This window comes from Schistocerca serialis, chromosome 3, assembly GCF_023864345.2.
Source record: "Schistocerca serialis cubense isolate TAMUIC-IGC-003099 chromosome 3, iqSchSeri2.2, whole genome shotgun sequence".
Lineage (NCBI taxonomy): Eukaryota > Metazoa > Arthropoda > Insecta > Orthoptera > Acrididae > Schistocerca > Schistocerca serialis.
In genome coordinates, this window is record NC_064640.1 from 571,743,156 (window position 1) to 571,769,348 (window position 26,193).

At 42.8% G+C, this 26,193-nt stretch overlaps 1 protein-coding gene across 2 annotated transcripts in view; it reads left to right on the plus strand.

The window, feature by feature from the left end:
• Positions 1–26,193, plus strand: part of LOC126470464 (uncharacterized) — a 137,662-nt gene that overhangs the window by 66,776 nt on the left and 44,693 nt on the right. For both annotated transcript variants that reach the window (XM_050098323.1, XM_050098322.1), the window contains one exon: positions 1,186–1,306. In XM_050098323.1, the coding sequence (XP_049954280.1) occupies positions 1,186–1,306 (121 nt within the window). The remainder of the gene's footprint in view (positions 1–1,185; positions 1,307–26,193) is intronic.

The following is a 26,193-nucleotide window of genomic DNA, read 5'->3' on the forward strand; positions in this document are numbered from 1 at the left end:
TTTGGAACGCCTTCGTGCCAGGCCTCACCGAGTGACATCGATACCTCTCCTCAGTGCAGCACTCTGTGAAAAATGGGCTGTCACTCCCGAAGAAACCCTCCAGCACCTGATTGAACGTATGCCTACGAGAGTAGAAGCTGTCATCAAGGTTAAGGGTGGGCCAACACCGTATTGAATTTCAGCATTACCGATGGAGGGCTCCACGTACTTGTAAGTCATTTTCAGGCAGGTGTCCGGATACTTTTGATCACATAGTGTAGATAGCTTAAGTGGCGTCAGAGGCGGTTTATCGATGTTGCTAGTTTCAGCCTTATACGCCATTCTGAAGTGATTTTGTGGTTCTGCAATGGAAAACTGTACCGTCGATGTTGAAATGTCATAGTTTTTAAATTTGTTTTCTCTAATAAATGTTTGTGGGAAACACGCCCTGGCGCTCCTCGTGATAAGATTCTTCGGAGGTCAGCTCGCAACAATCGTTTGTGACCCCGAGGATACCTTCGCACTGAAAAGGGTTTCTCTTCGCCTTGACCTGCCCCCTACGCTCTTCCCCCAAGTAAGCTATCTTTGAAATTTTTTTCGATCCGCCAGAGTGCAACATGCCACCCGCACTGTCCGCGTTACAGGGCTTCTGCGACGTTGTAAACCGCCACCTCCCCGCTCCCCTCTATCTCAGGGCAGTTTACATCCTCCCCTGCAGCACACAACTATTTTCCAGCCGCTCTTTAGCCGATATCGGCTTCTGAGGAACGCATTGTCCACGTCACCTTTTCTCTCAGTTCTCAACTCTCTGACATGCCCTACTACAGAAATTTAGTACGTGGTGCTAGCCAGTATCAGCCAATGAAATGATTAATAATCGGACTGTGCATCGTAAGTAGTGATCGAATGTAAATATAAATCGAAAAGAATTTACCGAATATTAAATGCATGGTGGCAAAATCTTTCCGCCTTATACTTCATTTTAACTTGAGCAAACCATTCATGTAAAGCATCAGTATGTCGAAGATCGGGCGAAATACTTAAAATGAACATAGACTACCGCAATATTTCTGAACGATTAATTTCTGATTTTATATCCTGTACTGCATCAAAAAGATGTAACAGAACGATGTTACATATTGGTGTTCTACCAAGAAGGGGTTATTCATACTTTTCATGGCTAATCTCGAATTACGACTGTTTCAGCTTGGATCTGGTCTGGTATTGCTGGAGACAAGTGTGAAGCTGGGAGTTGACACGGACAGTGTCTGGTCCCCAGTTGGGATCCTGGGCCATCCAACATGGTTTCCAATAAATAATCCCACAAGTTAGTTTTCATGTCTGTTTTATTTTTTTATCTCAACTTTGTCACACATTCATAAAACATGACACAAGTATAATAATAATTATTATTATTATTGTATTCTATATATATTATATTCTATATATGTCAGCAGAAGAAAAAGAAGAAATAATTATTGTATTCTATGTATATTGTATTCTATATATGTCAGCAGAAGAAAAATTTCAGCTGACATATATAGAATACAAAGACACAAATACAGACATTACACCATTCTTGCATAGACTGCCAAATAACCCACAAGCCGAAACAGCAATAAAAACTATCAACACAATCATACACAACAAAATAAATGAAAACACAACTATGGAAGAGTTAAAACTAGTTTTTTATATAGGAGCACTCACTACACTAAATATACACACTAGGCAGAGATCAGAACCAACCAACACACAGAAGAAACCCACAAAACCAGCATGGCAACACAGGCTACAGATCAGAATAGAAAAACTGAGAAAAGACATCGGACAGCTAACACAATTTATAAGAAATGAAATGTCAGAAAAAAAACGAAAAAGGTTAGGTAAAATCTCACAACAAGATGTGATTGAGCAATTAGATGAAAAGAAGCAGAAATTACAAGCATTGCCCAAAAGACTTAGAAGATACAAAAAAAGTGAAAATAGAAGGAAACAAAACCAAACATTCGACACAAACCAAAAGAAATTTTACCAGACAATAGATAACACACACATTAAAATAGACAACCCACCAAACATAACAGACATGGGACACTTCTGGAGCAACATATGGTCAAACCCGGTACAACATAACAGGCATGCACGGTGGATACAAGCAGAAACAGATACATGCAAGATGATACCACAAATGCCTGAAGTGATAATTTTGCAACGTGAAGTCACCCAAGCAATTAATTCTACTCACAACTGGAAAGCCCCTGGAAAAGATAAAATAGCAAATTTTTGGCTAAAGAAGTTCACCTCAACACATTCACATCTAACTAAATTATTTAACAGTTACATTGCAGACCCATACGCATTCCCTGATACACTTACACATGGAATAACTTATCTGAAACCTAAAGATCAAGCAGACACAGCAAACCCAGCTAAATATCGCCCATAACATGGCTACCAACAATATACAAAATACTAACTTCAGTCATTACACAGAAATTAATGACACATACAACACAGAACAAAATTATAATTGAAGAACAAAAAGGCTGTTGCAAAGGAGCACGAGGATGTAAAGAGCAACTGATAATAGATGCAGAGGTGACATATCAAGCTAAAACTAAACAAAGGTCGCTACACTATGCATACATTGATTACCAAAAAGCTTTTGATATTTTACCCCACTCATGGTTACCACAAATATTGGAAATATACAAAGTATATCCTAAATTGATACAGTTCCTAAACATAGTAATGAAAAATTGGAAAACCACACTTAACATCCAAACCAATTCAATTAATATCACATCACAGCCAATGCAGATTAAGCGTGGAATACACCAAGGAGACTCACTAAGTCCTTTCTGGTTCTGTCTTGCTCTGAACCCACTATCCAACCTGCTAAATAATACAAATTATGGATACAATATTACTGGAACATACCCACACAAAATCACACATTTGCTATACATGGATGATCTAAAACTACTGGCAGCAACAAATCAACAACTCAACCAATTACTAAAGATAACAGAAGTATTCAGCAATGATATAAATATGGCTTTTGGAACAGACAAATGTAATAAAAATAGCATAGTCAAGGGAAAACACACTAAACAAGAAGATTACATATTGGATAACCACAGCGACTGCATAGAAGCGATGGAAAAAACAGATGCCTATAAATATCTAGGATACAGACAAAAAATAGGAATAGATAATACAAATATTAAAGAAGAACTAAAAGAAAAATATAGACAAAGACTAACAAAAATATTGAAAACAGAATTGACAGCAAGAAACAAGACAAAAGCTATAAATACTTATGCTATAATAATATTGACCTACTCATTTGGAGTAGTGAAATGGAGTAACGCAGACCTAGAGGCACTCAATACACTTACAAGATCACAATGCCACAAATACAGAATACATCACATACATTCAGCAACTGAAAGATTCACATTAAACAGAAAGGAAGGAGGAAGGGGATTTATCGACATAAAAAACCTACATTATGGACAGGTAGAAAATTTAAGAAAATTCTTTATAGAACGAGCAGAAACTAGCAAAATACACAAAGCAATCACTCATATAAATACATCGGCTACACCACTGCAATTTCATAACCATGTCCATTATAATTATCCGGGCTGTTATGCCGTGGTCGGTTGATGAATTCTGTGGTGATTCCCAACGTTTCGTCTCCGACTGCGGAAGACAGCTTCAAGGGGGTCCGTAGCTTGATGGAAGGTCCAACACACACACTGGCTCGCTACTGACTGCCGTTAAATTCAGTGTCCGCGCGCCCCCGCGCCGCGGCGTGACGTCACGTGTTTTGAAAACGTCAGTGCAATTGGCCGCTGTCCGTCGCCGTCGATCGCCGTTGCCATCACCCAGTAGTGGACGGGTGGTACACATCTTTAACACCGGCATCCATATACCGTTTAATTTGACGCCCTCCTCCTTTCGGTTGAAATTATTTGGGTGTTTAGCGATTTCGATTGCCTGCCTGTAGAGCCTTTCGTAGTATCCGCTCGTGGCCGCTAGTACTTGCGTCTGCATTGACTGACTGCATTTGAACCTTGCCGGCTAGAATTTTTAGAAAGGAACCGACAGAACAACATGACATCTGAGCTGCCTCTAAAAATGGTTCAAATGGCTCTGAGCACTATGGGACTCAACTGCTGTGGTCATCAGTCCCCTAGAACTTAGAACTACTTAAACCTAACTAACCTAAGGACATCACACTCACCCATGCCCGAAGCAGGATTCGAACCTGCGACCGTAGCAGCAGCGCGGCTCCGGACTGGAGCGCCTAGAGCTGCCTCTCTGATTCCTTGTATTCATTCTTACTTACAATACGGTTTTGAAACTTGGTACAGCTGCATTGTTGTAATCTATTGCTGTAATTAGAACTACCTGTTGCAAATACAAATGATACTTACTCTATCATAAATAAGTTCTTGTTCCAAATTTAGTTTTTAGTAAAGAACTTGAAAGCTAATAGAGGTAACTTATTGGTGTCATAGATAAAAGGATTTTACATGTAACTGCAGTTACATACGAATTTTCATCTTTCTGAGTCTAATATTTAGCGCCTTCAGTTATTCGCCGATCTTGATCAATATATCTCTTTGATCAAGTTGAGACTGGTAACTTTTAATTGCGACATACTTTTACTTATTCTGACCAGTTTATGGCTTTCTGGTTTTATTATTTAATGCCACTTATTTTTTTCTTAAGATTGTGTATTGTGCCTCACATATTCATTTGATCATTCTGGGACTTCAAAATATACTGAAGCATACACTGAAGAAGTTTGGAAAAGTTATTTTAATTTTTAATTTCAGTTTTAGATTATGGGGCAATCCTTTGTGCATTATGTGATCAAAAGTACCCGGACACCTCTAAAAACATAAATTTTTCATATTAGGTACATTGTGCTGCTTCCTTAATAGGCAGACATGTATCCAGACCATCACACAGGAATTCCAAACAGCATCAGGATCCACTGCAAGTACTATGACAGTTAGGCCGGAGATGAGAAAACTTGGATCTCATGGTCGAGCGGCTGTTCGTAAGCCACCCATCACACTGGTGAATGCCAAACGATACCTCGCTTGGTGTAAGGAGTGTAAACATTGGCTTATTGAAGAGTGGAAAAACGTTCTGTGGAGTGACGAATCATTGTACACAATGTGGAGATCCGATGGCAGGGTATGGGTACGGCGAATGCCCGGTGAACGTCATCTACCAGCGTGTGTAGTGCCAACAAAAAATTCGGAGGCGGTGGTGTTATGTTGTGGTCGTGTTTTTCATGGAGGGGGCTTGCACCCCTTGTCATTTTGCGTGGCACTACCACAGCACAGGCCTAGATTGATGTTTTAAGCACCTTCTTGCTTCCCACTGTTGAAGAGGAATTGGGCGATGGCGATGGCGATTGCGATTGCATTTTTCAACACGACCGAGCACCTTTTCATAATGCACGGCATGTGGCGGAGTAGTTACACGACAATATCATCCCTGTAATGGATCGGCTTGCACAGAGTCCTGACCTGAATTCTGTAGAACGTCTTTGGAATGTTCTGGAACGCCGACTTCGTGCCAGGCATAACCGACCGATATCGATACCTCTCCTCAGTGCGGCACTCCGTGAAGAATGGGCTGCCATTCCCGAAGGTACATTCCAGCACCTGATTGAACATACGCCTGCGAGAGTGGAAGCTGTCATGAAGGCTGAGGGTGGCCCAACATCATATATAATTCCAGCATTTCCGATGAAGAACGTCACGTACTTGTAAATCATTTTCAGCCAGGTGTCCAGATACTTTCGGTCACATAGTGTGTGTTAAATACATTCGTGTTATGACGATGTGGCGCCGGTAGCAGCGATCTGGGGTAAGCCCTGTCACACTCGCTTGCCTTAGTAGCTCTTACAATGATCCAGCACTTATTTCGTCTCGGCGCCCCCAACGATTTAAACGCTGCTATCGCTGAATTTATGAAGAAAAAATAGTGTAGGATCTAAAATTAGAATGTCTGAAATACATTGCAAACCTCGCATTTTAAGCGAACATGACTTCCCACTGCGCACAGTAAGACTTACTAAGGTGAGAAACAACTTCTTTGTGATTTGATTGATATGCATTTAAAAAGAAAATCACATTGTGGAATTGACAAATTCAAACAAAAGCAGCCTAGTTCCACAAGTTCATTGAATGGAATTAAAATTCGAGAGCTAAAGAACTGATTGTGGCCTTGAAAGAATATCAAGAATAGATTTTTTAAACGTTTTGATGATATTGTCAATTTTACATCTGTATTCGAGCTGTTTTCGAGACGGTTTGCTGTTTCAATTGAAAGCACCCTGTGCACATACAGATGTAACTGATTGATCTGCAAAGTAACTCCTGTTTAAAGACAAATCCTTTTACCTTAAAACTGTCAAGGACATCTACATTGTTTTCGTCAGGTGCAGTTTCCATATCTTTATAACGAGGCTGCAAACATGGTGCAATATTTCGATTAATACATGTGTGGAAGTCCTTTTTCCGATTATGAAATTAAATAAGTTGTGATTACATGGCAGCCTGAGTGAGAAAATCTGTGAAATTGTCTGCGTCTGTCCATATGTCGACAATTTGTACCAGATGAAAATTGTCTCCAGTGCGCCAAAAATAATTAACTAATACTGAAAATTTGTCCCCTTTGTGATCTGTGTTGTTGGGAAATATGAAAGTTGTATGAAGTGAAGTGACTGCATGCCATCTAAGTACAATGTGTTCGTAGTTGTTCATCCTACCACTCAGCCGCTGTGGCAGTGGGGGAAGTGTGGAGCCGCCCATGGGGTAAAGTATTTCCATCATCTGTCGATACGCTTCCGCCTCAAATTCTAAGGGTAACGACCGCTGCGTCGTCATTGGCGAGCAATAAGAGAGACTTGCCCCGTGTGACATCCCAGATGTAAAGGACTTCACGGAGGTCAGTGTGCATTGGCTGAGTTTAGGTTTGGCGAACCAACGTTTCTTGAGTTGGGGACTGTTAAGAGCTGGCAGGCTTCTGTAATTGTCCTCACTTCAGTGACCATCGTGGTTGATCGTCGTGTGAACAGGGATCTTGACTTAATCACCAAGATTTGGAGTGTGATTTGAACTTTTATTAAAAACTTAATCTCGAACTGTGCTATTTGCCGATGCGGTGAATGTCTGTTCAGGCTGAAGAGTCGTTAACATAATGGGGGCCTACTGGGTAGCTGGACACATTTTGTTTCGTTAGCCACTGCTCCACTTCGTAGATCTTGCTTTGTTTTGGCTTCGGTAAAGCAACGGACTGAGCCAGAAGAAAGTTCCTAGAAACGAAACACGTTACAGTCAGGCAACTCTAAATGGTTCCTGCCAGACTCGGTCTGAACTTAGTATCAACTGAACCAACCCAAGAAATGAGTACACTACACAGGCATGCTTGTAACTGTGGGTTCATTCTGCCAGCCTCAGGGATTATAATCGTTGCACTCGCTATAGAGAGTAGGCTAGTACTCAATTATATCATGTAGCGACCTGACCCATATCTTCCCAATCACCACACCTGACCAAAAGCAAACTTCTGCCTCCTTGGCTACTTCTTCGCGAAGTGAGTGAGCTTATGACGCTATGAACGTTCCCTTGCTCTTATTCAAGATAGCATATTCTGGCCACTGTCCGGACTATTACTGTGGCGGTCATTCAGACTCCTATAAGAGAGGACGCTAATTCTCAGAGAATTCGCGCGCTTGGATAGTTCAGGTGTAGAGCAGGTTTGTGGTCCCGTTAAGACAAGAGCTTCGTTGTCTTGGCGGAATGTGGAAGGGGTTTATTTGTGTGTCAAAAACGGCAAGTCCGTTTCTGACCAGCCTGTGACGTGTAAAGGTGTTTCATCTTTTCCCACCCTTCGCAGAGTTCTCGTGCACTGCAGTTTATAATCGTACTACCAACAATAGGCCACTGACGTGTTTTCCGATTCATCCTTACCATACCACATCGTCTGCACCCTCCACACGTCTTGTACTGACCAATGTGACCTAATAGGAGTTTCTTCTCATTTTCACACATCATATAATTTGTACTTGTGCAGGAAAAGCACGACTCTGTCGGGATCGACCTCGTATGATGGAAATAGTTAATGTAAAGAGTCTTGGAGACAGTGGCGTGACTAACATGATCGTTACGATAAGCAGTTACGAACGAATAAAATGTCATTTTTATGTACGAAATTCATATATGTAATGAGGTGTCATACTCCATATTGTCGAATTCGTTGTAACCAGGATGTAAAACTGAACCTTCAGCTGCCCGTAACTTTATCCAACATTTTACAGCAGATTCTTCTAAATTTTGTTTCCAAACTGACTGCACCATCATGCCTAGGACGTTTAATTACTAGTTCATATTCTTTCAAACAAATGATACTTGGCGAAGAGTTCTCGGGCTTCCAGCCGGGTGGCGATGTCTTCAAACTGCGACGTTTCGACGAGTGACATACTCATCATCTTCTGGCGAAGATGATGAGTATCTTCTGGCGAAGATGATGAGTATCTTCTGGCGAAGATGATGAGTATGTCACTCGTCGAAACGTCGCAGTTTGAAGACATCGCCACCCGGCTGGAAGCCCGAGAACTCTTCGCCAGCTGTATACGCCGGCAAAGCATACATTCACAAATGATACTTGTTTCTTCAACATTTTTTTCGAAACCATTAATTATTGTTACACATTAGCCAATATCCTAAGCTCCAGCTTACAATATACAAATAAGACGTTAGTGAGAAGATATATGCAAAAGTATGTAGAACGAAATTGAAACCAACATCTTGCATGGTTGTTCCAAATGCAAGTGCAGCAGTGTAGGCTTCGTTGCCCAACTTCTCACTTAAATCTACCATCTTCTTGAACAGTGATAAAAGTTACTGCAATGGGTTCTCCCCAAACGAGGTACAGAGCTCTACAGCTCATTTCTTTGACTCCTCGTCTACAGTCAACGTTTTTTTGTTTTACTCAAAAAACTGTAGCAGGACGGTCCAAGTGAGGAAAGTATTGTCATCTTCGACACTGCTTGCAATAGCTCTCAGTTCAGCCGATGGGCAAAACAGTAACCGAATGCTTCAGTAGAAAACGTTTGTCACTCTTGATTGCAATCTACTCAAATGTACAGCCATAACTGCAGCTCCATCGCAACTCACAGCTCGTTGATGAATTTTAGAAACCTCTCTTGGACTTCACCAACAACTGTAAATAGTGAAGCGAGTAGACTTGGGAGTAAATAAGATCACAAAGTTGTTTAATCCAACATAACTGACACAAAATTCGATTCTCATTTCCCCTGTATTATTTTATTTATGTGCATGTTGGAAACAAAATCAGTGGAGCCTTTTTGTATTAGTCTTTCACTCCTATGGACACGGAAGAATGTTCTAACGATTACTCATCTTTTCGTCATAGTCAATAGGATGACGTAAGAGTTTACTGTGGTAAAGTTGTCTATAAAAATGCCGTATGCAAGATTTCTAGTTACATGATTCTATTTTAGATCTATCTAGTTATATTATGTTGTTTTCCTGTTCGAAATTGCTTGTATCAAAGTTGTGTAGCAAACTCCCACATTTACTCTGATGCCGCTCTGCTTGATTTCCACATTTCGCCGTTCTAGGGTACGATACGCAACGAGCTTGGATGCTTACCTTTCCACCAACAGTGGTATCGTATGAAAGAGTTGTAATAAGCTTTTGAAGCTGTTTATGGCGTTGAGGTAACATGAAACTATGTGCTACGTGTGGAATCAGTCATTCGCATTAACCATGAGTACATTTTCCGTAGCACCAGGTAATAAATTTCGCCTTTTAGTTCTGTTAACGTCACTCCAAGGTCGTCAGTTGCATCACTGCTGGACCTGATGCTGATCGCGAGGCGTAGTAGGTACCCAAGCTTCCCGTGGCCGCTTATACAGCCCGTTTAGAGTACATCTATAATTGCTTGAAACGTAACGCGCAGTGAGGGCGAACTTAATAATTTCGCCGAGAATCATAACAATCGGTGGCACTAATCCGAAAATATTGTGCAATATCGTATTTTGCACCCCATGTTAGAAATGCTATGAAACTTCCTTCCATTTAGCTTTTCAGTTTTTTCCAGTTTATGCAGTGATTACCTTTGCGTCTACTGAATACGCATCACTGCTTGCAACCGAAAATCATCGAAGTTACGAGGACAATTAACACCTAATATTGCTCGATAGGCTATTCCTCTACAGAAAAAAATTGAAAATGTCAAAACCAGCAAACATGAAACATCTGTATCAACAAATATTATTGGGATTAAAAGTGATAGGTGACTTGCCTGTATTCAGAACACTTTAGAATCTGAAAATTCCTGGCAGATTAAAACTGTGTGCCGGATCGAAACTCGAACTCGGGACCTTTGCCTTTCAAAGGTTCTGAGTTCGAGTCTCGATCCAGCACGCACTTTTTAATCTGCCAGGAAGTTTGATATCAGCATACACTCCGCTGCAGTGACAAAATTTCATTCTGGAAACTTTAGAATCTGTCACTACAAACTTACATCCTGCAGAATGATTTAGAAATGAAGTGCTGCTTGAGAGACGACCGGTTAAACAAGCAGGATGGCTTCTTAAATTCTAAAAGTTGAGGGAATACCCAGTTCAATTTGAAAATCGTACTTCCTATAAGACAAGACGTCCATTATCAGGCTATCATTAACTGAAATGAAATGGTCGTATGGTATAATCAGCCGGGATACCAGTCTGGAGTTGTTTGGCCCATTGGTGCAAGTCTATTGATGCCACTTCGGCCACTTGCACTTCTAGATGATGATGATGATGATGATGATGATGATATGAAATAATTACAATACAAAGTCCCTAACCATATTTTTTTTTCTTTCTGTCTGGTCGCTTGTCATTTTCCCTCTGCAGTTCTTTGTGGATATCGAATGACGTCTCATATTTCTTCGATAAGAACTTAGTCTTTTATTACAGAGGGCTATGGACGGCTGTTACGAAAATTACACTAAAATAAACCGCAAAAAGAATCGGATGAAGATGGAACATATGCGAACCGCAATGGAGCCTGCCGCCTTTATGACAACTTGTATTTTTGCATGAGTACGTTAATGCTGGCGTGGCTATACGTAGCTGACCCGTTGTGGGGTCACGCGCGAGTGACCGGCTTCCTTGCCTGTAACGGAAAGGCAGTTTGCGGCAAATATTGCGTGACAGCACACGAGAATGTCCCATTTTCGCTCCCAGAATTCTTCATTAAGTGTTATGATGTGACTTAAAAAGTAACGAAGAGATTAATTTACAAAGAGATGTAGTTCTAGAGGGTTTCCCAAATCCCTAAAGTCAAAATTACACAGAGGATAAAGGACACTTAACTCAGTATTTGGAAATAAGGAACATAATGGTCAGGATGAAAAATTCAGGTGGTAAAAGGTGTTAAATGAACACTACGTGAGAGGTGCGTGTTTGTAAACTGTTTATTGTATAAGAAATAACTGCCTGCCGCATTAGTGTTGGTATGCTATCTTTATGAACCATGCACAATCATCTGAGATGTGCCCACGATGGAATTGCTAGTGTTTACATTTAGTGAGTGATTGTCGATTATGGGACACGTCCAGAAAGCCTAACGAATACACAGAGAAAAGTTTCGGAATACGAGTCATCCCAGATGGCAAACGTTTATCGCCAAGGATAGAAATTTTCGAGAAACTGCGTTGTTTCTTGTTCACACAGTAATTTTGATAAGATTGTTTGGATCATGTGGAAAAAGGTTCATCAAAAGAACCCGTTAGGCTGCTCGCGAAATACCCACTATGAAGAATACAGTGAAGAAAATAATGGTGGATCAGCCGTTACATCCCTGTTACAACCAACACGTGAAAGCATTGGGTGCAAAGGGTTTTGAACATGCATTTCAGTTCTTTTGCTGCATTAAGTCTAGCGGTAGTCACATTGAACAACTACCATGAGTTTCTGCATCTATATGATTACCCTGCAATTACCAATTAAGTTGTTGCTATCTGGAGTAAGTTTTTTGTCAGTGGCAAAATTAATATTCATTTGCTACCATTAGTCCCTTATCCTCAAGTATTCATTTCATCATACACTAATGGCATGTGTATGATACAGGTCGTAAAGGATTGGATTATCCCGTATGAACAGCTACCGTTGTCCATCTTCATTAAATCCTTTGTCACAGTGGACATTTTGATTCATAAGATGCAGACCTACAGGGTATGATCCGCTGAACTGCATAAATAAATTCCCTCCTCAGATACCCTCTCGGTGACTAGCTGACTTGCTGTACATCTCAGTCTACAGAAGTAGTAGAGGAACAGGGGTGTCAGGCCATTTTGTTAGTGTGGGTTGCCTAAATCAGGAGCAGGCATGCACTCACAGGCAATCCCATTGTTCTACTTTGATTGACAAGTACTTAACCTATTGTTCTGTTAAGTACTTTTCCATGTCACCCCCATTTTGTTTTGACTGATAGACACTTAATCTATTGTTCCCCCTACCCCTCTCCATCCCCCAACCCCCTCCTCCCTCGCTGCTACAGGTACACTTTCAGGTCTGAGTTATTGGAATAGGCCCTTCTCACTCTTATCAATTTGATTGACTACTTAATTAAATTGATCAATTAATTAACCTGTCTGGTGGGAAAGTGCCACGACCCCCCTCCCCCCCACTGCCACGCCCCCCTCCCAGGTGGGAAATTCAAATTTTGTGATTTTCACAACTGCCATGCCCACCTGCACTTGAAATCAAATAGGTAAAGTCTCCACCACGATCCTCAACTGACCAAAACGTCGCCTTACCAACCCATGCTGGTGTGCTAGTGTGTCCTAACGTTCACGACTTCATCCAAAATGGCGGCTGTGACATCAGTTAATGATGCACATACTGTCCCATTAACTGGTTCTCCGTCACCCCCATTTCCTTAAGCTATCGTACTGCCTTTGATACCAAATTAGGTAATCAGTTATGTCCTCTCACCATTTTCTGGTAAACGTTTCTAATTTCACATGCTTTTCAATGCCATTTGTGACGCATTCTCCTGTCACCCACCCCCTTAAATTATTGTACTGCGATTTACATGAAAATTATGCAAATTAATGTAGTGTTCTGCACATAACCTGCTGTTCTGCTCAATGTCACCCACTCATGCACTCCCTCCCCCTCCCGCATTAACTGCTGTACTGCTAGAGCCACACTGATATAAAAAAGTTATGCAAATTAATTAAATCCGTATTCTTCACATTCTTAATTCGCAGCATCTTATTGGTTGGTGAAATCGATGGAATATAGTTTAAACAAAAGATTGCTAATAAAAAACACATCCCGCCACTCGACGCCCATCGCCGCCGCCCCAGCCGCCAGCACGAGCTATCACTATCACACTGCTGCAGGTGAAAGTAGGTTCTGTTTTCGTCTATACAGTTAGAATTCTTCAAGTGTTATACTGACAGCACAGAGCTCCAAGCCGCCCTCACGCTGGTCCTATATGCAATGACGCATAGCTGTGGAGCTGTGGTATGGTCCAGCACCGAGTGAGATGTTCCAATGGTTTCCAGAATAGCACAGGGTGCATTGTTCCTAGCGATCCTTTCGCCATTGTTTTCCCCAGACGAGACTTTCAGCGTTAAAATTATTTTGCACAGATCGCTAAATTGCACTGACAGTTAAACACTGCAAAAGTGATCTACAGATCATCAAATACATATAAGACTCACAAGAATATTCAAAGCCAGGAACATATTTACCATTGTAACTACAATTAAATATTAAGATTGCTGCTACAGTCCGACACCGATCGATGTACAAGTAATGTCTACTCTTGATGGCTGTGGTTCTGGAACGAATCTCGGTATCTATAGCGAAATCTCGCAAGTTGCATAGTGTCCCAGAAATTCTTAACATGCACTTTTGTAGGAATTTTCGTGATGTCTCGGCTTGTATGCACGGAAGCTCTTGCCCTAACAGTACATATTTACGGAAATAGCGCAGAATAACGTGGCAGCCCGTCCATCACGTGTTACCCTTCCTGCTTTCAACATACGCAAACATTCTCGCAGCTAAAAGCCTCTGCATGCTCGCGAAAACGCCATTAATCATAAACGCATTCTTGTTGTTTGGAAAGAGAGCACTCTCTAAACACAGACGGGGAAATCAGAACAATTACGCAAACAGAATTCGAAGCACTGTCTTACAGAAGAGAAGAAATGCCCGGAATTTTCGGTATCCTTCAGCTACAGGACTGGAGATGTGTTAATGCCACAGCAGCGGATGAGTGACGGCATCCCTGCCAGAGATGGATGTTATGCTTCAACTTGTCTTTGAACACCTGCTTTCTCATAACTTTCCATACACACATTGTCTCCATCTTGTTCGAATCAGTTTGTAGATGCTCCTACATTCTGGCACAATTGATGTCTTGTGAATAGAGCATTATGATTGTATTTTGTGCAGATCACCATATTGCACCGATAATTAAATCCTGGAACGTGCCCCACATATCGTAAAATATGGAAAGACTCTTCCTCAATTACAGTACTCTCTTACTGAGGACAGGAGCTTTAATATTAGAGCGTGAAACAGATCCCCAACCCGGCAATATATCACCACGAACCGTGTCGATGTAGTAAGGCGGGAAGTGAGAAAACTTGGATTTCATAGTCGAACGGCTCCTCATAAGTCATACATCACGCCGGTAAATGCTACACGACGCCTCGTTTGGTGTAAGGCACATACACATTGGATGAATGAACAGTAGAAAACCGTTGTGTGGAGTGACGAATCACGGTACACAATGTGGCGATTCGATGGCAGGGTGTGGATATGGTGAATGCCCCGTGAACGTCATCTGCCAGCGTGTGTAGTGCCAACAAAAAATTCGGAGGCGATGGTGTTATGTTGCGGTCATGTTTTTCATGGAGAGAGCTTGCACCCCTTTTTGTTTTGCGTGGCACTGTCACAGCACAGGCCTACATTGATGTTTTAAGCACCTTCGTACTTCTGACTGTTGAATGGCAATTTGGGGATTTCGATTGTATCTTTCAACAATGTTGAGCACATTTTCCTAAAGCACGGCCTGTGGCGGAGTGATTACACGACAATAACATCCCTGTAATGGACTGTCTTGCACAGAGTCACGACCTCAATCTTATAGAACAACTTTGGGATGTTTTTGGACGCAGACTCCGTGCCAGGTCACACCGACGTTCATTGATACTACTCCTTAGTGCAGCACTCTGTGACGAATGGGTTGCCATTCCACAAGAAAACTTCCAGCACCTGATTGAACGTATGCCTGCGAGAGTGGAAGCTGTCATCAAGGCTAAGTGTGTGCCAACACCTTATTGAGTTCCAGCATTACCTAGGGAGGACACCACGAACTTGTAACTCATTTTCAGCCAGGTGTTTGGATACTTTTGATAACATTCTGTAATAGGCTGCGCCTCGTTAACTCAGTTACTTGGCCAGATCAAATTATCTTTCAGCAACTCGGAGAGAGTCGTCCACATTTGACTCCGAATAGCAAAAGACCTGTGACAATGTGCTGGCGAGAGAATCCTCAAACATGTTCTGGTCATGGTGTCCATTTTTAAGTGCGCCACATTTTAGAAGATAGCGTTTTATATCTTGAGACATTGGGGCATAGGCCAGTTTATTGGGAAACATGTTCTCCCTTTTATTTAACAGAACCACAGATCTTTAAATTTTTCATGTAGTGACCAACCTCAGATTTTAATTACTTAGTAAAGAGTGCGACTGTATGTTCTCAGTTTCTCACTCGAAATAGTCATCTCCACTTTTACACGGCTCATCATCCGAAATATAACGTACCATCAGGGTTTTATGAAAACTGCAGCTGGTCCTCGCCTTTTGCCACAGAGACAGCTTCAGGCAGTGTTGGCTTCGGTCACACAGCTTGAGGCTGTTGCCAATGGGCATCACTGTGGGGGTCCGGATGGGGGTTTGTCGGGGACGGCCAGCTCGTCCCACGCATCCCCTGACCGGACTACGACTGTGGTTGCCCGGGATACTGCCCGCATTGAGGCTGATCCCTCACCTGTGGTAGAGTGGGAGGTCGTTTCAAGGTGTGGCAGGGGGCGAAAGACATTCCGGAGGGCTGAACGGAAAGCCTCTCCAGTTTGTCTGACGAACCGGTTTCAGGCTCTGTCTCAGGCTGATACTGATCTTCGACCTGACATGGCTGCTTGTCCTGTTCCAGAGATTGCCCCTCAGTCTGCAAGATCCGGGCAGTCGCAGAGGGTGGGCTTACTGGTAGTTGGGAGCTCCAACGTCAGGCGCGTAATGGGGCCCCTTAGGGAAATGGCAGCAAGAGAGGGGAAGAAAACCAATGTGCACTCCGTGTGCATACCGGGGGGAGTCATTCCAGGTGTGGAAAGGGTCCTTCCGGATGCCATGAAGGGTACAGGGTGCACCCATCTGCAGGTGGTCGCTCATGTCGGCACCAATGATGTGTGTCGCTATGGATCGGAGGAAATCCTCTCTGGCTTCCGGCGGCTATCTGATTTGGTGAAGACTGCCAGTCTCGCTAGCGGGATGAAAGCAGAGCTCACCATCTGCAGCATCGTCGACAGGACTGACTGCGGACCTTTGGTACAGAGCCGAGTGGAGGGTCTGAATCAGAGGCTGAGACGGTTCTGCGACCGTGTGGGCTGCAGATTCCTCGACTTGCGCCATAGGGTGGTGGGGTTTCGCGTTCCGCTGGATAGGTCAGGAGTCCACTACACGCAACAAGCGGCTACACGGGTAGCAGGGGTTGTGTGGCGTGGGCTGGGCGGTTTTTTAGGTTAGATGGCCTTGGGCAAGTACAGAAAGGGCAACAGCCTCAACGGGTGCGGGGCAAAGTCAGGACATGCGGGGACCAAGCAGCAATCGGTATTGTAATTGTCAACTGTCGAAGCTGCGTTGGCAAAGTACCAGAACTTCAAGCGCTGATAGAAAGCACCGAAGCTGAAATCGTTATAGGTACAGAAAGCTGGCTGAAGCCAGAGATAAATTCTGCCGAAATTTTTACAAAGGTACAGACGGTGTTTAGAAAGGATAGATTGCATGCAACCGGTGGTGGAGTGTTCGTCGCTGTTAGTAGTAGTTTATCCTGTAGTGAAGTAGAAGCGGATAGTTCCTGTGAATTATTATGGGTGGAGGTTACACTAAACAACCGAACTAGGTTAATAATTGGCTCCTTTTACCGACCTCCCGACTCAGCAGCATTAGTGGCAGAACAACTGAGAGAAAATTTGGAATACATTTCACATAAATTTTCTCAGCATATTATAGTCTTAGGTGGAGATTTCAATTTACCAGATATAGACTGGGACACTCAGATGTTTAGGACGGGTGGTAGGGACAGAGCATCGAGTGACATTATACTGAGTGCACTATCCGAAAATTACCTCGAGCAATTAAACAGAGAACCGACTCGTGGAGATAACATCTTGGACCTACTGATAACAAACAGACCCGAACTTTTCGACTCTGTATGTACAGAACAGGGAATCAGTGATCATAAGGCCGTTGCAGCATCCCTGAATATGGAAGTTAATAGGAATATAAAAAAAGGGAGGAAGGTTTATCTGTTTAGCAAGAGTAATAGAAGGCAGATTTCAGACTACCTAACAGATCAAAACGAAAATTTCTGTTCCGACACTGACAATGTTGAGTGTTTATGGAAAAAGTTCAAGGCAATCGTAAAATGCGTTTTAGACAGGTACGTGCCGAGTAAAACTGTGAGGGACGGGAAAAATCCACCGTGGTACAACAACAAAGTTAGGAAACTACTGCGAAAGCAAAGAGAGCTCCACTCCAAGTTTAAACGCAGCCAAAACCTCTCAGACAAACAGAAGCTAAACGATGTCAAAGTTAGCGTAAGGAGGGCTATGCGTGAAGCGTTCATTGAATTCGAAAGTAAAATTCTATGTACCGACTTGACAGAAAATCCTAGGAAGTTCTGGTCTTACGTTAAATCAGTAAGTGGCTCGAAACAGCATATCCAGGCACTACGGGATGATGATGGCATTGAAACAGATGATGACACGCGTAAAGCTGAAATACTAAACACCTTTTTCCAAAGCTGTTTCACAGAGGAAGACGTCACTGCAGTTCCTTCTCTAAATCCTCGCACAAACGAAAAAATGGCTGACATCGAAATAAGTGTCCAAGGAATAGAAAAGCAACTGGAATCACTCAATAGAGGAAAGTCCACTGGACCTGACGGGATACCAATTCGATTCTACACGGAGTACGCGAAAGAACTTGCCCCCCTTCTAACAGCCGTGTACCGCAAGTCTCTAGAGGAACGGAGGGTTCCAAATGATTGGAAAAGAGCACAGATAGTCCCAGTCTTCAAGAAGGGTCGTCGAGCAGATGCGCAAAACTATAGACCTATATCTCTTACGTCGATCTCTTGTAGAATTTTAGAACATGTTTTTTGCTCGCGTATCATGTCATTTCTGGAAACCCAGAATCTACTATGTAGGAATCAACATGGATTCCGGAAACAGCGATCGTGTGAGACCCAACTCGCCTTATTTGTTCATGAGACCCAGAAAATATTAGATACAGGCTCCCAGGTAGATGCTATTTTTCTTGACTTCCGGAAGGCGTTCGATACAGTTCCGCACTGTCGCCTGATAAACAAAGTAAGAGCCTACGGAATATCAGACCAGCTGTGTGGCTGGATTGAAGAGTTTTTAGCAAACAGAACACAGCATGTTGTTATCAATGGAGAGACGTCTACAGACGTTAAAGTAACCTCTGGCGTGCCACAGGGGAGTGTTATGGGACCATTGCTTTTCACAATATATATAAATGACCTAGTAGATAGTGTCAGAAGTTCCATGCGGCTTTTCGCGGATGATGCTGTAGTATACAGAGAAGTTGCAGCACTAGAAAATTGTAGCGAAATACAGGAAGATCTGCAGCGGATAGGCACTTGGTGCAGGGAGTGGCAACTGACCCTTAACATAGACAAATGTAATGTATTGCGAATACATAGAAAGAAGGATCCTTTATTGTATGATTATATGATAGCGGGACAAACACTGGTAGCAGTTACTTCTGTAAAATATCTGGGAGTGTGCGTACGGAACGATTTGAAGTGGAATGATCATATAAAATTAATTGTTGGTAAGGCGGGTACCAGGTTGATATTCATTGGGAGAGTGCTTAGAAAATGTAGTCCATCAACAAAGGAGGTGGCTTACAAAACACTCGTTTGACCTATACTTGAGTATTGCTCATCAGTGTGGGATCCGTACCAGGTCGGGTTGACGGAGGAGATAGAGAAGATCCAAAGAAGAGCGGCGCGTTTCGTCACCGGGTTATTTGGTAACCGTGATAGCGTTACGGAGATGTTTAATAAACTCAAGTGGCAGACTCTGCAAGAGAGGCGCTCTGCATCGCGGTGTAGCTTGCTCGCCAGGTTTCGAGAGGGTGCGTTTCTGGATGAGGTATCGAATATATTGCTTCCCCCTACTTATACCTCCCGAGGAGATCATGAATGTAAAATTAGAGAGATTAGAGCGCGCACGGAGGCTTTCAGACAGTCGTTCTTCCCGCGAACCATACGCGACTGGAACAGGAAAGGGAGGTAATGACAGTGGCACGTAAAGTGCCCTCCGCCACACACCGTTGGGTGGCTTGCGGAGTATCGATGTAGATGTAGAATAAACAGTGCCAAAATCTCATGTCACTCAATTAGCTAGAAATAAGTTCTTGAAGATTTAAGTTCTAAGGAACACTGCACCAAAGTTAAAGGTGCCATAGTCCCTAGTAAAGATTACAAGCAACATTCGTATATGTTTGCACCCAATTTCATGCTTAGAGATCTTGTCTCTCACAACAACTAAACATTTCTTTGAACTCCTAATCGGAAGAATTTCTCCCAGTTGTAAATCAAATTACGACGATGCATTATTAAAACATAACTAATGGGTGGAAAGTAATAATATAATATTTATTCCTAATGACGTGGTAATACAGAAGTCAACTTTCAGGACGTCCACTGTACAGGAAGAAAAATGTTGCGCTATTCTTTGAGATGATGTCCAATCATTATGACAGCGCACTACCACAAATCTCCAATTTATAGGCTCATATTTTTGCCTGGCGGTCATGTAATTATTTCTGCTTACTCTACTTACTTCAAATTCTCTGCAAGACTACTTGGAGTAGTGATAAATTTGTAGCTTCTTCCTGGTGGCATTAAGTGTTCGGCGTTTATCATCTCGTTGGATGGACATCCCGTAAACAGGTATTGTAAACAGTGCAAGACGTTTCCAAACAATCTTCACTGTGTTTATGGATGTGATAGATCCTAGATGCTTGTGAAGGGGCTCATGGTCGATTGATATACTTTTTCAGTGTGCAGCACTGTGCTGTGCACGCTACCCATGTTGAACACTCATCTTTGAGAAATAAACTGTGGCCCATTGTGTAGTCTCTCGGTGACTACCGATCCCTTGGACATAAAAGCCTATTGTTCCTACTTGGGACAGGTTAATTATTTATTTATTTATTCATTTATTTATTTAGTAGGAGAAATAAAGTTAATTGTTGGGTGTTATTACCGGCCACCAGGTTCCACCGTGACAGTTCTAGAATCATTCAAAGGGAGTCTACACCCGGACCATGCTATATTAGTCGGAGGCGACTGAAACGTACCTAGTATAGACTGGGATGTCTATGGATTCATTACAGGTGGTACAGACAAGCCGTCGAGTGAATTACTTTTGAACACATTATCCGAAAACTGTCTCGAGCAGCTAAATCGACAGCTAACGCGTTATGGAAATATTTTAGATCTGGTAGCCACGAACAGACCAGACCTCATCGACGGTGTCAGTGTTGAGACAGGGATTAGTGATCATGATGTTGTCATTACGACTATGGTTACGAAAGTTAAAAAGTCGGTCAAGACGGCTAGGAAAGTATTCTTACTAGAAAGAGCAGATAAGCAGTTGTTAGCATCCCACTCAGTAAATGAATCGACTTCATTTACTTCCGGTACGATGGACGTGGAAGAATTGTGGGCAAATTTTAAACACACTGTAAATCACGCATTGGACAAGTATGCGCCAAAAAATTGGGTTACGGACGGAAAAGACACACCGTGGTTTAACAGCGCAATTCGGAGAATGCTCAGGAAGCAAAGACAGTTGCACTCGCGGTACAAGGAAGATCGGGAGAATGAGGACAGGCAAAAGTTTGTAGAGATTCGTGCTGCTGTAAAAAGAGTGATGAGCTAAGTATACAACCACTGCCACCGTCGTACCTTAGCAAAAGATCTTGCTGAAAACCCAAGGGAATTCTGGTCTTACGTAAAATCGGTAAGCCGGTCGAAGGCTTCCATCGATCAGTCCGGCCTGGCAACGGAAGACAGCAAAACGAAAGCTGAAAATCTAAATTTAGCATTTGAGAAATCTTTCGCGCAGGAAGATCGTACAAACATACCGCCGTTCGAGTCTCGTGCAGATTACCGTGTGGAGGACATAGTGACAGACATCCCTGGGGTTGTGAAGCAGCTGAATGGGTTGAAAATAAATAAATCGCCAGGTCCTGATGGGATTCCAATTCGTTTTTAGAGAGAGTACTCTACTGCCTTGGCTCCTTACTTAGCTTACACTTATCGCGAATCTCTTGCCCAACGTAAAGTCCTGAGCGACTGGAAAAAAGCGCAGGTGACGCCTATATATAAGAAGGGTAGGAGGACGTATCCTCAAAATTACAGACCAATATCCTTAACATCGGTTTGTTGCAGGATTCTCGAACATATTGTCAGTTCGAATATAATGAATTTCCCTGAGATAGAGAAGTTGCTGCCCATGCATCAGCACGGCTTTAGAAAGCATCGCTCCTGCGAAACGCAACTCGCCCTTTTTTCACGTGATATCTTGCGAACCATGGATGAAGGGTATCAGACGGATACCATATTCCTTGACTTCCGGAAAGCGTTTGACTCGGTTCCCCACTGCAGACTCCTAACTAAGGTACGAGCATATGGGATTGGTTCCAAAATACGTGAGTGGCTTGAAGACTTCTTAAGTAATAGAACCCAGTACGTTGTCCTCGATGGTGAGTGTTCATCGGAGGTGAGGGTATCATCTGGAGTGCCCCAGGGAAGTGTGGTAGGTCCGCTGTTGTTTTCTATCTACATAAATGATCTTTTGGCTGGGGTGGATAGCAATGTGCGGCTGTTTGCTGATGACGCTTTGGTGTACGGGAAAATGTCGTCGTTGAGTGACTGTAGGAGGATACAAGATGACTTGGACAGGATTTGTGATTGGTGTAAAGAATGGTAGCTAACTCTAAATATAGATAAATGTAAATTAATGCAGATGAATAGGAAAAAGAATCCCATAATGTTTGAATACTCCATTAGTAGTGTAGCGCTTGACACAGTCACGTCGATTAAATATCTGGGCGTAGCATTGCAGAGCGATATGAAGTGGGTCAAGCATGTAATGGCAGTTGGGGGGGAAGGCGGATAGTCGTCTTCGGTTCATTGGTACAATGTTGGGAAGATGTGGTTCATCTGTAAAGGAGACGGCTTATAAAACACTAATACGACCTATTCTTGAGTACTGCTCGAGCGTTTGGGATCCCTATCAGGTCGGATTGAGGGAGGACATAGAATCAATTCAGAGGTGGGCTGCTAGGTTTGTTACTGGTAGGTTTGATCATCACGCGAGTGTTACGGAAATGCTTCAGGAACTCGGGTGGGTGTGTCTGGAGGAGAGGAGGCGTTCTTTTCGTGAATCGCTACTGAGGAAATGTAGAGAGTCAGCATTTAAGGCTGACTGCAGTACAATTTTACTGCCGCCAACTTATATTTCGCGGAAAGACCACAAAGATAAGAGAGATTAGTGCTCGTACAGAGGCATATAGGCAGTCATTTTTTCTTCGCTCTGTTTGGAACAGGGAGAGAAGATTCTAGTTGTGGTACGAGGTGCCCTCCGCCACGCACCGTATGGTGGATTGCGGAGTAGGTATGTAGATGTAGTTCGGTATGCATTGACCGACCATCTAGAGGCTAACGCATGTGGTGTGTGGAAACCTCCAGAATGAGATTTTCACTTTGCAGCGGAGTGTGTGCTGATACGAAACTTCCTGGCAGATTAAAACTGTGTGCCGGACTGAGAATCAAACTCGAGACCTTTGCCTTTCGCGAGCATGTGCTCTACCATCCGAACTACCCAAGGACGACTCACGACCCGTCCTCACAGCTTCAATTCTGCCAGTACCTCGTCTCCTACCTTTCCAAATTCACAGAAGCTCTTCTGCGAATCTTGCAGAACTAGCACTCCTGGAAGAACGGATATTGCGGAGACATGGCTTAGCGACAGCTTAAGGGATATTTCCAGACTGAGATTTTCACTTTTCATTTTTGTAAAAAGTAGATAACTACTGAGAAACACAACAAAGCTAACAACAAAACAAAATCTGCCCCTGATGTAATCCCGCCACCAGTATTATCTGTCTTAAAATTAATCTGCGGTAAGAATGAGTCAGATCACCGTATACGGTAACGGGTGATGTTTCTAGGCAACTAGTTGAGCAGCACACCCTGGAGTTACCATTCCGATGCCCCTAAGACCTTCAGTTGACAGATTACGCGTAAACATCCTTTTTTCAGATTTTGGGGGCTACTAAATTTTAATTACATTTAGTACCACGGGACAGGGTTGGGTTCCACTAGTTGGGTGTAGTTGGAATTATACTAACCCCATGTCGTCAATGAAAATATAGCTCATAATGATATCATAGCCTATAATTTCCCACATTATACAAAATATAAACATCAGCTAAATAATGCAAATGTAACTCCTGTTCATCTGGATACACGACTGAGACGGAGCTTTTGTCTTTGCTGGTGTCCGCCAACGCCGACCGTCGTAGCTACCCACGGGTCTGTTTCGTTAGTACAGGTAGAGTTCCATTTCGGAGAACTCCCCTACCACCAAAACTAGAACCAAATAAAATTCCATTCCACATGATAGTTGTACAATACACTAATATCTCTCGAGTGAAGTTTTTCATCGTCTATGAAATTGTCCAAATCGTTGCTCTTGAAATTTATGTTCTCTGGTGTCCTATCTGCACCATATGTGAATCTTCCGTCCATCCTCCTTTTCTGTACAAACAGCTAAGGTACGGTCCGTGGCTAGTCACTAGAAGTATGGACGTCATGGTCCTGAGGGTACACAAATTAATATGCTTCGGAAAAATGTTGAATATGATGAATGTGTACTTCACACCGCTGCGATCTTCATACTCTCCCTGTCTGAGGACCTCTACAGAGAGAACGAATACATCTGGTTGGGGTTCCCAATTCCCAAAAGGGAACTCACTGGCAGTCAGGTGTGGGTGTTCTTCCTTTATTTTTTAAATGTGGTCGCTGACATGCCTTTTTCGCCACGGTTACCGGTTAGCATGTAATCCTCTAATTTCCTCGTCCAAATGATATCTCCATAGTGTTCTCTCAATCCCACCAGAATAACTTCGGTTTACATATGGACTGGGCTACATCCCAGGATCGCTACTATGATGTGCCGGACCGCTGGGCTAATTTGTTTCGAGGCCGCTTCAGCATTTGAAGAGGCATAGGCGTAAGGGAATCAAAAATACGAGGGGTAGTCACAATTTTTTTAAACACCTCCTCAACTGAATCAATCTGCGGCCACGAAATTTGCTGATCACGTTGTTAGTCATTCTCTATATATTCACCCTCCAATGCGACATATTTCCGAACGATGGTTTACTGTAGATCCAAAATGGTTCAAATGGCTCTGAGCACTATGCGACTTAACTTCTGAAGTCATCAGTCGCCTAGAACTTAGAACTAATTAAACCTAACTAACCTAAGGACATCACACACATCCATACCCGAGGCAGGATTCGAACCTGCGACCGTAGCGGTCCCTCGGTTCCAGACTGTAGCGCCTAGAAACGCACAGCCGGCGTTTACTGTAGAGACCCTGGTTGTAGAACTGTGCACTTTTGCTGTCCAGGAAATGTTTCACATTAAAAATCACCTCTACATATACATCTACATCATTAGTATACAGTCCACATTTAAGTGCCTGGTAGATGATTCATCGAACTGACACCAAGGTATCTACTGTTCCAATGTCGGAGGGCACCTGAGAAAAACAAGCACTTAAATCTTCGTGTGCGAGCTCTAATTTCTCTTATTTTATTATGATGTTAATTTCTCCCAATGTAGGTGGGTGCCAACAAAATATTTTCGCAATCGGAGAAGAAATTTGGTGATTGAAATTTCACGAGAAGATCCTTGGCGAGGAAAAACGCTTTCGTTTCAATGATTGCTGCCCCAATTCACGCATCATGTCCGTGACACTCTCGGATTTATCGATAACACAAAACGAGCTGCCCTTCTTTGAACTTTTACAATATCTTCCGCCAGTCCCATCTGATGCGGCTGCCACACGACACAGCAATGCTCCAAATGTGGGCAGACAAGCGTGGTGTAAGCACTCTTGAGTCGACCTGTTGCACTTTCTGAGTGTTCAACCAGTAAATCGCAGTCTTTGGTTTGCTTTACACACAACATTATCTATGTGTCTGTTGCAACTGAAGTCATTCGTAACTTTACAAGCTGTAAATTCAACTAAATATTTAGTGTGTAGATTTAAGTGATTTGTCGTGTGGTCGAAATTTAGCGGATTTCTTTTAGTACTAATGTGGAGACTAGACAGTTTTCGTGATTTAGAGTTAATTGCCACTTTTTGCACCATACAGACATCTTGTCTTAAACATTTTGCAATTAATTTTCATAATCTCTGACACTCCACTCCTTTTCACATTCGTCAGACATCAGCAAAAACACCCTGTTAGTGTGTTAGTGTCATTAGAATAAGTTACTGGGGTTAGGAGTGGACCCGTATTCTATGACAGAGCAGTGTTCACACAAAATTCCTCTTTTGGCGTCGTAAAGAGCGTGATGCGCTCTGTTCTACACTTGACGCTGGTTCAGAGGAGAGTCCCCAAAGTTTTCGGTATTCTGTCGTTCGTAGCAAACTGTCCCCCACCTGTGTTCTTTCGCCCTTTTTCAGACCAATGGGAGCGTTCCTTTCATCTCGTGGAAACTACCCCTACCAATCGCAAAGGGC